The 14,645-nt window shown below is 46.9% G+C and overlaps 1 protein-coding gene across 3 annotated transcripts in view; it reads right to left on the bottom strand.

Moving 5' to 3' along the window:
* TMEM41B (transmembrane protein 41B) overlaps positions 1–14,645 on the bottom strand; it is a 41,111-nt gene that overhangs the window by 11,299 nt on the left and 15,167 nt on the right. For all 3 annotated transcript variants that reach the window (XR_008658445.2, XM_055282464.2, XM_055282465.2), the window contains exons 2-3: positions 11,218–11,335; positions 6,165–6,293 (exon numbers count right to left, since the gene is read on the bottom strand). Coding sequence is in view for 2 of the 3 variants with exons in the window: in XM_055282464.2 (XP_055138439.1) it covers positions 6,165–6,293; positions 11,218–11,335 (247 nt within the window). In the remaining variant the exon portion in view is untranslated. The remainder of the gene's footprint in view (positions 1–6,164; positions 6,294–11,217; positions 11,336–14,645) is intronic.

Genomic DNA, 14,645 nt, shown 5'->3' with positions numbered 1-14,645 from the left:
TAACGCAACTGTATTTTTTCTTTTCCCAAAATTTGGTGCAATTCCTACTTCTCTGAAAAGGAAACCTAAAATTACAGCTGAAATTGGGGAAAAAAAAAACAAAGTAGAGAAACTAGTGTTATGATGCCCTATATTAACATATTTCAGGCTGGGCACAGTGGCTCCCGCCTGTAATCCCAATACTTTAGGAAGCTGAGGGTGGATCACTTGAGACTAGGAATTGAAGAACAGCCTGGCCAACATGATGAAACCCTGTCTTTAATAAAAATACAAAAATTGGCCAGGCACAGTGGCTCATGCCTGTAATGCCAGGTACTCAGGAGGCTGGGATACAAGAATCACTTGAACCCAGATGGCAGAAGTTGTAGTGAGCCGAGATCATGCCACTGACCTCTGGCCTGGGAAATAGAGTGAGACTCTGTCTCAAAAAAAAAAAAAAAAATAATAAGGCTGGGTGTGGTGGCTCACACCTGTAATCCCAACACTTTGGGAGGCCAAGGCAGGTGGATCATGAGGTCAGGAGTTCGAGACCAGCCTGCCCAACATAGTGAAACCACGTCTCTACTAAAAATACAAAAATTAGCTGGGCATGGTGGTGTGTGCCTGTAGTCCCAGCTACTTGGGAGGTTGAGGCAGGAGAATCGCTTGAACCCGGGAGAGGGTGGTTGTGGTAAGCTGAGATTATGCCATTGCACTCCAGCCTGGGTAACAGAGTGAGACTCCATCTCAAAACTAAATAAATAAATAAACAAAATAAATAAAAATAAGCCAGGTGCAGTGGCTTATGCCTGTAATCCCAGCACTTTGGGAGGCCGAGGCGGGTGGATCACCTGAGGTCAGGAGTTCGAGACCAGCCTGACCAACATGGTGAAACGCCATCTCTCCTAAAAATACAAAAATTAGGCCGGGCACAGTGGCTCACGCCTGTAATCCCAGCACTTCGGGAGGCCAAGGCGGGTGGATCACGAGGTCAGGAGATCAAGACCATCCTGGCTAACACGGTGAAACCCCATCTCCACTAAAAAAATACAAAAAAATTAGCCAGGCATGGTGGCAGGCATCTGTAGTCCCAGCTACTCAGGAGGCTGAGGCAGGAGAATGGCGTGAACCCAGGAGGCAGTGCTTGCAGCGAGCCGAGATCGCGCCACTACACTCCAGCCTGGGCAACAGAGCGAGACTCCGTCTCAAAAAAAAAAAAAAAAAAAAAAAAATTAGCCGGGCACGGTGGCACATGCCTGTAGTCCCAGCTACTCGGGAGGCTGAGACAGGAAAATCACTTAAGCACAGGAGGCAGAGGTTGCAGGGAGCCCAGATCGCACCACTGCACTCCAGCCTGGGCAACAAGAGCGAGACTCTGTCTCAAAAAATACTAAAATAATAAAAATAAAAACCCACATTTTTCAATGTCAGAATATTTTAATATCATTAAAATAATTCCTTTTCTACCAGGCGCGGTGGCTTACACCTGTAATCCCAGCACTTTGGGAGGCTGAGGCAGGTGGATCACAAGGTCAGGAGTTCACAGAATACAAAAAATTAGCTGGGCACAGTGGCAGATGCCTGCAATTTCAGCTACTCAGGAAGCTGAAGCAGGAGAATTGCTTGAACTCAGGCAGCAGAGGTTGCAGGGGGCCATGATCGCGTCACTGCACTCCAGCCTGGGAAAGAGTGAGACTCCATCTCAAAAAAAAATAATAGTAATAAAAAGAATTTTTTTTTTTTTTTGAGACTGAGTCTTGCTCTGTCACCAGGCTGGAGTGCAGTGGCATGACCTCGGCTCACTGCAACCCCTGCCTCCCAGGTTCAAGCAATTCTCCTGCCTCAGCCTCCCGAGTAGCTCGGATTACAAGTGTGCGCCATCACGCCCAGCTAATTTTTTTAATTTTTAGTACAGACAGGTTTCACCATGTTGGCCAGGACAGTCTCCATCTCCTGACCTTGTGATCCACCTGCCTTGGCCTCCCAAAGTGCTGGGATTACAAGTGTGGCCACCATGCCCGGCCAATTCCTTTTTTTTTCTTTCATTTTTGAGGTAGGAGTCTCACTCTGTCGCCCAGGCTGGAGGGCAGTGGTGTGATCTCAGCTCACTGCAATCTCCGCATCCCGGGTTCAAGCAATTCTCTGCCTCAGCCTCCCGAGTAGTTGGGATTACAGGCGCCTGCCACCACAACTGGCTAATTTTTGTATTTTTAGTAGAGACAGGGTTTCACCATCTTGGTCAGGTTAGTCTTGAACTCCTGACCTCGTGATCCACCTGCCTTGGCCTCCCAAAGTACCGAGATTATAGGTGTGAGCCACCGTGCCTGGCCTCCTTCTTTTTAACATAAATATGATACCATTGTCAGACTTCAAGAAATTAACTATAATTCCTTACTGTCCTCAAGACTAATCTGATCAGAATCTAAAAGTCCACACCAAGTATTTGCTCAAAGGATCACTTCAGCGTAGGGTCTTTATTTTTTTTTTTCAATTTACTGAAGAAACCAGATCATTTGTAGAATTTACCATTTATTGAATTTTGCCTATTGGATACTTAGGGTAGTTTATGTTCTATCCTTTATCTTATGCTAGTAGTCAAAACTATGCTTCCTTTTCCATGGGAATGTGACTTGAGCTTAACTTTCTGTTTAGACTTCTCTTCTCTTACACTGAAAAATCTCGGTTCTCGATAATACCAACGTAGTTGCCTATTTGTGCTTTATATACTATGAAACATAAAGTAAATGTACAAAATATATACTATGCATTAGTATTAATAATCTAAAACGTTTCCACATATTTAAATATTTTACAACATTATTATTACTAACAATATGATTACTAAAAACAGTTTTAAAATTTTTGGCTAGGCCTGGTGACTCACACCTGTAATCCCAGCACCTTGGGAGGCTGAGGTGGGAGGATCGCTTGAGCCCAGGAGTTCCAGTTCGAGACCAGCCTGGGCAACATGATGAAATCCCATCGCTACAAAAAAATACATGAAGAGACGGGATTTCTTCATGTTGGTCAGGCTGGTCTTGAACTGCCAACCTCCGGTGATCAGCCTGCCTCGGTCTCCCAAAGTGCTGGGATTATAGGCGTGAGCCACCACACCCAGCCCTGATAATACTATTCTTAATTTTTGAGAAACTGCCATACTATTTTCCATAGTAGCTGCATCATTTTGCATTCCCACCAACAGTGCTCAAAGGTTCCAATTTCTCCACATCCTTGCCAACACTTGTTATTTTATTTCATAGTAGCCATCCTAATAAGTGTGAGGTTGCTTTTGATTCTTAAGATTCGTGCTATTCTTTTTTTCATTTTGATTTTGTAATTATGCAAAACATTTACTTGGTTCTAAAGTCAAACCTACGTTAAGAAAAGTTTCAGTCCTACCATTTTCTCTCTCTCCCTACAGGTAAACATTTTTACTGGTTTATTTATTTGAGATACAGTCTCACTCTGTCACCTAGAGTGGAGTGCAGTGGTGTAATGCTTCGCTGTAGCCTCAACCTCCCTGGGCTCAGGTGATCTTCCCACCTCAGCCTCCCAAGTAGCTAGGACTACAGGCATGTACCAAGACACCCGGCTAATTTTTGTATTTCTCGTAGAAACACGGTCTAGCTACGTTGCCCAAGCCAGTCTCGAACCACTGGCCTCAAGCAATCCTCCTGCTTAAGCCTCCCAAAGTGCTGGGATTACAGGAATGAGCCACTACACCCGGCCAATTAGTTTTTTTAGAAAAATATAACAAGATACTTATGTATATGAGTGTACTCATATTATCCCCTTCTTCGATAAAACATAGCATATTTGTGTACTATTTTGCCCTTTGTTCTTTCACTTATCTGTATATTGTGAGTTAATACCTCAACAACATATGGATACTTCTGATTCTTTTTCTTTTTATTTTTATTTATTTATTTATTTTTGAGACAGAGTCTCACTGTCGCCCAGGCTGGAGTGCAATGGTGCGATCTCGGCTCACTGCAGGCTCCGCCCCCCAGGGTTCACACCATTCTCCTGCCTCAGCCTCCCGAGTAGCTGGGACTACAGGCGCCCGCCACCTCGCCCGGCTAATTTTTTGTATTTTTAGTAGAGACAGGGTTTCACTGTGTTAGCCAGGATGGTCTCGATCTCCTGACCTTGTGATCCGCCCGCCTCGGCCTCCCAAAGTGCTGGGATTACAGGCGTGAGCCACCGCGCCCGGCCTATTTATTTTTTTTGGCGGGGGGATGGAATCTTGCTCTGTCACCAAGGCTGGAGTGCAGTGGCACGATCTCGGCTCACTGCAACCTACACCTCCTGGGTTCAGGTGATCCTCCTGCCTCAGCCTCCCGAATAGTTGGGATTACAGGCGCGCATCACCACGCCCAGCTAATTTTTGTATTTTTAGTAGAGACGGCGTTTCACTATGTTGGCCAGGCTGGTCTGAACTCCTGACCTCATGTGACTCGCCCGCCTCAGCCTCCTAAAGTGCTGGTGTTACAGGCGTGAGCCACCATACCTGGCTACTTCTGATTCTTTTTAAATAGCTATATAATATCCCAGTGTTGTCAGGCGTGGCGGCTCATGACTGAAATCCCAGCACTTTGGGAGGCTGAGGAGCTCAGGAGTTCAACACCAGCCCAGACAACATAGCAAAACCTGGCTTCTACAAAAAAATCGAAAAATTAACTGAGTGTGCCTGTGGTTCCAGCTACTCGGGAGGCTGAGGTGGGAGGACCACTTGAGGCCAGGAGGCTGAGGCTGCAGTGAGCCATGAGCATGCCACTGCACTCCAGCCTGGGTGACAGGGCGAGAACCTGTCTCAAAAAAAAAAAAAAAAAAAAAAAGCCAGGCGCAGTGGCTCTCACCTGTAATCCCAGCACTTTGGGAGGCCAAGGTGAGCAGATCACCTGAGGTCAGGGGTTCGAGATCACCCTGGCCAATATGGTGAAACCCCATCTCCACTGAAAATACAAAAATTAGCCAAGCATGGCGGCAGGCGCCTGTAATCCCAGCTACCTGGGAGGCTGAGACTGGAGAATCGCTTGAACCTAGGAGGTGGAGGTTGCAGTGACTGGAGACTGTGCCTCCAGCCTGTGTGACAAGAGGAAAACTCCATCTCAAAAAAAAAAAAAAAAAAAGTTGGCTTAAAAAGGATGATTACGTAGGCCAGGCACAGTGGCTCATGCCTATAATCCCAGCACTTTGGGAGGCCGAGGCGGGCAGATCACGAGGTCAGGAGATCGAGACCATCCTGGCTAACACAGTGAAACCCCGTCTCTACTAAAAATACAAAAAATTAGCCGGGCGAGGTGGCGGGCGCCTGTAGTCCCAGCTACTCGGGAGGCTGAGGCAGGAGAATGGCGTGAACCCCCAGGGGGTGGAGCCTGCAGTGAGCCGAGATCGCGCCATTGCACTCCAGCCTGGGCGACAGCGAGACTCTGTCTCAAAAAAAAAAAAAAAGGATGATTACTTTTACAACATCCAGAGGTAAATTACGTCTTTCATTAACTGAGAAGATCTGGAAAACAGTATGGATAAGAATAAAAGATACTAACAAATCAGAAATGAAAATTAAACTCCACAATTTGCAAAATTAAGCACCCATAGCATAAGCAGTTTGAAATGAAGCTATTTTCCTGACTAGTTAAAATGTAATATATTTCTATACAATATATATCAAAAATTGTAAAAAACATTCATTCCTTTTAATAAGTATCTTAAGAATTTACAAAAGAAACAAGGCAAGAAAAAAACATGAACATAGGAGATTCATAATACATATCTATAAAAATTAACAACAAATTATACCTCCAAACCTAAGAGAACAATTATAAAAATACTATGGTAACTAGTAATTCAAAATAATTATATAAACTAATGTCAGTTAATGAATACAATTATTAATCAAACCCATAAAATAAACATCTTAATAATATGCAGTAAAGGAAAATGATAAGTTAAAAAAGCAGAATACAAAAGAACTTGTAATAAATATTCAGACATAAAAACAATTAGTTCAGGAAATAGGATTAAAGTGATAATTTTTTCCATTTTAATTTTGCAATTATTTAATATTGTTACACTGCAATAACAAATTTTAAAAGGAAAATGCTTATGTATAAATGAAGAGCAGACCTTTTACACTTTTTCTTGAACAAAATTAGAAAACATTTTTTCAGTTAAAAGGATACAAAATATATGTAGCAAAATAAGCTACAAGTACTTGAACATAAAAGGTGTCCTTGTATTTGGATAAAACTTTTCCTAGAGCCTTGGCATCATCCATATCTCTGGGAACCTTCATATTCACTCTTTCTTCTCTAAAGAAATAAAGTGAAAAATTTTAGAACAGAATTTTGCCAATATCAAAGTCAAGTTCACAACATGAAGTTTTATCCAAAATGATTTGATGCCTTGATCTGTTAAGTCTAAATCAGCAATTTTTAAGTTTAAAGGTTTATAATTTTTTCTTTTGTTTTGAGACATAGAGTCTTGCTCTGTTGCCCAGGCTGCAGTGCAGCGGTGGACTCTCAGTTCACTGCAATCTATGCCTCCCAGGTACAAATGATTCTCCTGCGTCAGCCTTCTAGGAAGCCGGGATCACAGGCATTAACCACCATGCCCAGCTAACTTTTGTATTTTTAGTAGAGAGGGAGTTTCACCATGTTGCCAGGCTGGTCTCAAACTCCTGTGCTCAAGTGATCCTCCTGCCTCGGCCTCCCAAAGTGCTGGTATTACAGGAGTGAGCCACCGCACCTGGCCTATAAATTATTATTAATTTCGTTTTATTTTCATTATTTTTTTTTGACACAGAGTCTCACTCTGTTGCCCAGGCAGGAGTGCATTGGCACCATCTCGGCTCAGTGCAACCTCCACCTCCTGGGTTCAGGTGAGTTTCCTGCCTCAGCCTCCCAAGTAGCTGGGATTACAGGCACTTCCCACCATGCCTGGCTAATTTTTGTATTTTTAGTAGAGACGGGGTTTCACCATGTTGGCCAGGCTGGTCTCAAACTCCTGACCTCAGGTGATCCGCCCGCCTTGGCCTCCCAACGTGCTGGGATTACAGGAGTGAGCCACCGTGCCCAGCTATAAATTATTTTTTAATACTTTAATATACTTTCATGAGACAGGTAATTTTTTCTTTTTAATGTCTCAGCAGAATCAGAGACAGGTAATTTATATATGAAGGTTCTGGATGACGCAAACCAAAGGTTAAAGGCATTTGTTCCAACACTGAAACAAATTTTAACTTGAATACAAGAAATGAACCACTGGCCAGGCACGTGGTGGCTCACGCCTGTAATCCCAGCACTTTGGGAAGCCAAGTTGGGTGGATCGCCTGACGTGAGGAGTTCGAGACCAGCCTGGCAAACATGTTGAAACCCCGTCTCTACTAAAAATATAAAAATTAGCTAGGCGTGGTGGTGCACGCCTGTAATCTCAGCTACTCAGGAGGCTGGGGCAGGAGAATCACTTGAACCCGGGAGGCAGAGGTTGCAGCCAGCCTCCCGCCTGGGCAACAGAGTGAGACTCTGTCTCAAAAAAAAAGGAAAAGAAAAGAAAAAAAGAACCACTGATGTTAGTATATTAAAAACATTTAACATCATTTTGGGTAATCCTGATGATAAACTAAATAATAATTTACAATGAAAATTAAGTAAAAATGTAACAAATTCGCAGTTCAAACATTTTCTTGAATATCACAGATCAAAGTCCACAAAATACTGCAAGTTTTCCATTACTTTTACTCTATATTTGGCACTTTGTTTGGAACTGAATGATTTCTTGCTTAGGAAAGCCTCGAATAATCACCTTTGTGTTTCATGCATATTATGATCATTTCTGTTTTTTGTTTGTTCTATAGGCAGGATCCCATGCTCTGTCACCCAGGCTGGATAGAGTGCAAAGGCACTATCATAGCTCAATATTATCTCCATCTCCTAGGTTCAAGTGATCCTCCCACCTCAGCCTACTGAGTAGCTGGGACTGCAGGCACATGCCACTATGCTCTGCTAGTTTTTTTTTTTTTTTTTTTTTTTTTTTTAGACAGAGTCCTGCTCTGTCGCCCAGGTTGGAGTGCAGTGGCACGATCTCGGCTCACTGCAAGCTCCGCCTCCCGGGTTCACGCCATTCTCCTGCCTTGGCCTCCCAAGTAGCTGGGACTACAGGCGCCCGCCACCATGCCTAGCTAATTTTTTTATTTTCAGTAGAGATGGGGTTTCACCATGTTAGTCAGTCTGGTCTCGAACTCCTGACCTAAGATGATCCACCCACCTTTTATAGATATGGCCTCCCAAAGTACTGCGATTACAGACATGAGCCACCTTGCCAGGCCGCTCTGCTAATTTTAAAATTTTTTTATAGGCCGGGCGCAGTGGCTCAGGCCTGTAATCCCAGCACGTTGGGAGGCTGAGGTGGGTGGATCACGAGGTCAGAAGTTCAAAACCAGCCTGGGCAGTACGGTGAAACCCCATCTCTACTAAAAACACAAAAATTAGCTGGGCATGGTGGCAAACACCTACAGTCCCAGCTACTTGGGAGGCTGAGGCAGGAGAATCGCTTGAACTGGGAGGTGGGGGCTGCAGTGAGTTGAGATTGCACCACGGCACTCCAGCCTGGGCGACAGAGTGAGACTCTGTCTCAAAAATAAATAAATAAATAGAAGTTTTTTATACAGATGGGGTCTCGCTATGTGACCCAGGCTGTTCTCAAACTCCTGGATTCAAGTGATCCTCTCAAAGTGCTAGGACTAAAGGCATGAGTCCTCATTTGTTTACATGATAAAAAAAATTTAACTGACCTATGGCTGAGAACAGTGGCTCACACCTGTAATCCCAGCACCCACCCTGTCTCTACAAAAAACTAAAAAACTAGCAGAGCATGGTGGTGCATGCCTGTACTCCTACCTACTCGGGAAACTGAGGCAGGGGATCGTTTCAGCCCAGGAGGTTGAGGCTGCAGTGAGCCATAATTGTGCCACTACACTTCAGCCTGGGTAACGGAGCAACACCCTGCCTCAGAAGAGGTGTGAGCCCCTCTTTCTCAAGTCCAGTAAGATACCCAGTAAACTAAAGGTTCCTACTTATGAAATTCATAAAACTAAAAAGACTCTAGGCTGGACACGGTGGCTCATGCCTGTAATCCCAGCACTTTGGGAGGTCAAGGTGGGCAGATCATATGAGGCCAGGAGTTCAAGACCAGCCTGGCCAACATGCCAAAACCGCATCTCTACTAAAAATACAAAAATTGCCGGGCGCGGTGGCTCACGCTTGTAATCCCAGCACTTTTGGAGGCCGAGGCGGGCGGATCACGAGGTCAGGAGATCGAGACCACGGTGAAACCCCGTCTCTACTAAAAATACAAAAAAAATCAGCCGGGCGTGGTGGCGGGCGCCTGTAGTCCCAGCTATTCGGAGAGGCTGAGGCAGGAGAATGGCGTGAACCCGGGAGGCGGAGCTTGCAGTGAGCCGAGATCGTGCCACTGCACTCCAGCCTGGGTGACAGAGCGAGACTCCATCTCAAAAAAAAAAAAAAAAAAAAAAATACAAAAATTAGCTGGGTGTGGTGGCACACACCTGTAATTCCAGCTACTCGGGAGACTGAGGCAGGAGAATCACTTGAACCCGGGAGGTGGAGGTTGCAGTGAGCTGAGATGGCACCACTGCACTCCAGCCTGGGCAACAATCTCAAAACTCAGTCTCAAAAAAAAAAAAAAAAAAAAGGTGGGCTGGGCACAGTGGCTCACGCCTGTAATCCTAGTACTTTGGGAGGCCAAGGTGGGCAGATCACTTGAGGCCAGGAGTTTGGGATACAAAAATTAGCCAGCCGTGGTGGCACACACCTATAATCCCAACTACTCAGGGGACTGAGGCACAAAAATCCTTCAACTCAGGAGAGAAGGCAGAGATCGCAGTAAGCCAAAATCAATACCACTTACTCCAGCCTGGGCGATAGAGTGAAACTATCTCAAATGAAGAAAAAAAAAAAAATGAAAAAGAATCGTGAATGAAGGCAATTTGGAGAAAACATGACCTTCCTGATACTTTGAAATCACATTTCATAGTTCTCCATTACCATATCAGGCTGGCCCTGGTTGAAAGTCTAACTACATCTTAGTAGTCCTTCATATAATCTATGATTATACCAGGGTGGTATTACTAGGGTTAATAGCTCTGGGATATTTTGCCCTTCTAAAATATATTTCCAGGCTGGGCACAGTGGCTCAAGCCTATAATCCCAGCACTTTGGGAGGCCGAGGCAGGTGGATCACCTGAGGTCAGGAGTTCGAGACCAGCCTGGCCAACATGGTGAAACCCCATCTCTACTAAAAATACAAAAATTAGCTGGATGTGGTGGCCCACCCCTATAATCCCAGCTACGAGAGTCTGAGGCAGGAGAACTGCTTGAACCTGGGGGGCAGGGCTTACAGTGAGCTGAGATCACGCCACTGCATTCCAGCCTGGGTGACAGGGCGAGACTCTGTCTCAAAAAAAAGTGTATATATATATATGTGTGTGTGTGTGTGTGTGTATATAAACATATTAAATATATATATACACACACACACATATATATGTATGTATTTCCACATGGGTTTTGCCGTGTTGCCCAGGCTGGTCTCGCACTCCTGGACTCAACTAATCCACCCACCTCGGCCTCCCAAAGTGTTGAGATTACAGGCGTCAGCTACTGCACTTGGCCTTGATCCACTTTCATCTTATAAATATTGGGCCGGGCGCGGTGGCTCAAGCCTGTAATCCCAGCACTTTGGGAGGCCGAGGCGGGTGGATCACGAGGTCAGGAGATCGAGACCATCCTGGCTAACACAGTGAAACCCCGTCTCTACTAAAAAATACAAAAAAATTAGCCGGGCGTGTTGGCGGGTGCCTGTGGTCCCAGCTACTCGGGAGGCTGAGGCAGGAGAATGGCGTGAACCCAGGAGGTGGAGGTTGTGGTGAGCCGAGATCGTGCCACTGCACTCCAGCCTGGGGGACAGAGAAAGACTCCGTCTCAAAAAAAAAAAAAAAAAAATATATATATATATAGATATCTATATATATATATATAGATATCTATATATATATATATAGATATCTATATATATATATAGATATCTATATATAGATATCTATATATATATATAGATATATATATATAGATATCTATATATATATATCTATATATATATATAGATATCTATATATATATATCTATACATTTTCAGTTTATCTCTCAGTATACTTACTCACTAAGCTGAGGAAAATTTTTATATACCAAAAACATAACAAAAGCTGCAGATAAGAAAATGGACACCAATATAAGGAGTGACATTCTTGCTGATCCAGCTTCTGCCCAGGACTTTTCTGGAAGAAAAAAGAAGGTATCATTAAGATAAATATAAAGGAAGACATGCCAGCAAGTAATTTCTGTAAATGCTTTCTTTCCAGAAAATGGTGCACGCTTTTGCCTAAAACGATGTGACATTAAATTTAAGCACTGGGCCAGGCACGGTGGCTCACGCCTGTAATCCCAGCACTTTGGGAAGCCGAGGCAGGTAGATCACTTGAGGTTGGGAGTTCGAGACCAACCTGACCAACATGGAGAAACTCCGTCTCCACTAAAAATACAAAATTAGCTGGGCATGGTGGTGCATGCCTGTAATCCCAGCTATTCTGGAGGCTGAGGCAGGAGAATTGCTTAAATTTGGGAGGTGGAGGTTGCGATGAGTGGAGATAGAGCCATTGCACTCCAGCCTGGGCAACAAGAGCAAAACTTCATCTAAAAAAATAATAACAATAATTAATTAAATTTAACCACTGTACAGTACTTGAAGTTTATTAACTGGATATATTACTTTGGGGGGATATACCCATTTTAGAATTATGAAAAAGCAGAACACCTGGCCGGGCACGGTGGCTCACGCTTGTAATCCCAGCACTTTGGGAGGCCGAGGCGAGCGGATCACGAGGTCAGGAGATCGAGACCATGGTGAAACCCCGTCTCTACTAAAAATACAAAAAAATTAGCCGGGCGTGGCGGCGGGTACCTGTAGTCCCAGCTACTCAGAGAGGCTGAGGCAGGAGAATGGCGTGAACCCGGGAGGCGGAGCTTGCAGTGAGCCGAGACTGCGCCACTGCACTCCAGCCTGGGTGACAGAGCGAGACTCAAAAAAAAAAAAAAAAAAAGAAAAAGAAAAAGCAGAACACCAGACTCTGTAACACTGGCTTATTGATAAGCCAAAGGGGAAAAAAAGAACATTGTTCTAAATGCTCTAAATTTTATCACATACCGCCAATTTCATATTTCTATACTGGGAGCCAACAGCATAGACAAAATGGCCCCTTTGGAAAAATGAGGTAATTTGGCAATTACTTCAACTGTTTTAAGAACATAAATATTCACAAATGCAACTGGAGAAAAGTTGTACTTTCTCTTTGTACCAAATGCATGGGAATATAAACTTGAATCTCAAATGTTTTGGGTACCTCTGCAACTCCAACAATGGGAGAATATTTGTAGTCCCTCAAAAGGTAATCTCAGTATTAGCTTAAAAAATTACATTTATTTCCTTCCTTCCTTCCTTCCCTCCCTCCCTCCCTCCTTTCTTTCTTTCTTTCTTTTTCTTTCTGTGGCCCAGGCTGCAATCTACTCAGCTCACTGCTGCCCGCGCCGCGGACTCCCTGGTACTGCCGGCGCGCACCACCGCTGCCTGCTTTTTCTCCTTTGGCTGCAGGCACGCGTTCGCCATGTTGGCCACGCTGGTCGCCAGCTCCTGACGCCGATTACGCTGCCCGCCTCGGCCTCCCGAGGTGCTGGGACTGCAGACGGAGTCTCGCTCACCCGGTGCTCGGTGTTGCCCAGGCTGGAGTGCGGTGGCGTGGGCTGGCCTCGCGGCAGCCTCCGCCTCCCAACCGCCTGCCTTGGCCTACCAGGGTGCTGGGATTGCAGCCCCTGCCCGGCCGCCACCCCATCTGGGAGGTGGGGAGCGCCTCTGCCTGGCCGCCCCATCCGGGAAGAAGTGAGGAGCGCCTCTGCCCGGCCGCCCCGTCTGGGAGGTGAGGAGCGCCTCTGCCCGGCCACCCATCGTCTGGGAAGTGAGGAGCGCCTCTGCCCGGCCACCCATCGTCTGGGAAATGAGGAGCGCCTCTGCCCGGCCACCCATCGTCTGGGAGGTGAGGAGCGCCTCTGCCCGGCCACCCATCGTCTGGGAAGTGAGGAGCGCCTCTGCCCGGCCACCCATCGTCTGGGAAGTGAGGAGCGCCTCTGCCCGGCCGCCCCGTCTGGGAAGTGAGGAGCGCCTCTGCCCGGCCACCCACCGTCTGGGAAGTGAGGAGCGCCTCTGCCCGAACACCCATCGTCTGGGAAGTGAGGAGCGCCTCTGCCCGGCCGCCCCGTCTGGGAGGTGAGGAGCGCCTCTGCCCGGCGGCCCCGTCTGGGAGGAAGTGAGGAGCGCCTCTGCCCGGCCACCCCGTCTGGGAAGAAGTGAGGAGCGCCTCTGCCCGGCCGCCCCGTCTGGGGAGAAGTGAGGAGCGCCTCTGCCCGGCCGCCCCGTCTGGGAAGTGAGGAGCGCCTCTGCCCGGCCGCCCCATCCGGGAAGAAGTGAGGAGCGCCTCTGCCCGGGCACCCCGTCTGGGAAGAAGTGAGGAGCGCCTCTGCCCGGCCGCCCCGTCCGGGAAGAAGTGAGGAGCGCCTCTGCCCGGCCGCCCCGTCCGGGAAGAAGTGAGGAGCGCCTCTGCCCGGCCGCCCCATCTGGGAAGTGAGGAGAGCCTCTGCCCGGCCACCCATCGTCTGGGAAGTGAGGAGCGCCTCTGCCCGGCCACCCATCGTCGGGGAAGTGAGTAGCGCCTCGGCCCGGCCGCCCCGTCTGGGAAGTGAGGAGCGCCTCTGCCCGGCCGCCCCGTCTGGGAAGTGAGGAGCGCCTCTGCCCGGCCACCCATCGTCTGGGAAGTGAGGAGCGCCTCTGCCCGGCCACCCATCGTCTGGGAAGTGAGGAGCGCCTCTGCCCGGCCACCTATCGTCTGGGAAGAAGTGAGGAGCGTCTCTGCCTGGCCGCCCCGTCTGGGAAGTGAGGAGCGCCTCTGCCCAGCCGCCCCGTGTCTGGGAAGAAGTGAGGAGTGCCTCTGCCCGGCCGCTCCGTCTGGGAGGTCTACCACGGAGGCCAGAAGCAATGTGGGGGCTGGACGTGGTGGCTCACGCCTGTGGTCCCGGCACTCTGGGGGGCGAGGCGGGTTGATCACTTCGGGCTAGGAGTTCGAGACCAGTCTGGCCAACTTGGTGAAACATGAAAAATACAACAGACAAACCAACCAACCAACTCAATGACAACAAAACAGGTCTACCCTGGAGTCATACTCTAATTTTTTCTATTTTCCTCCCTTTCTGATCCTTTATCCCACTTTCTTTTTCTTCCTCTTCCTTCTCCCTCTTCTTTGTCAAATAGAGGATTGAGTTATTATCACTGATCCATATAAAGTCCCTCTCTCATTTATTTTAACTCCCACCCCCCATTTCTATTCCCCGACTTCCCATGTGCAACCTTCCTAATATGTTTGATACACATCTTTTTGTTTGTGTGTATTTTTAGAAAATGTTTATTGTTTTTGTGTGCAAAAAAAACATTAATAAAAAAAAAAATTTACATGAACGAGGCCAGGCGTGGTGGCTCACGCCTGT

The sequence above is a fragment of the Symphalangus syndactylus genome, chromosome 6 (assembly GCF_028878055.3).
Source record: "Symphalangus syndactylus isolate Jambi chromosome 6, NHGRI_mSymSyn1-v2.1_pri, whole genome shotgun sequence".
NCBI classification, from domain to species: Eukaryota; Metazoa; Chordata; class Mammalia; order Primates; family Hylobatidae; genus Symphalangus; species Symphalangus syndactylus.
Note: the sequence above shows the minus strand (reverse complement) of the source record. Positions and strands in the feature narration are given on the sequence as shown.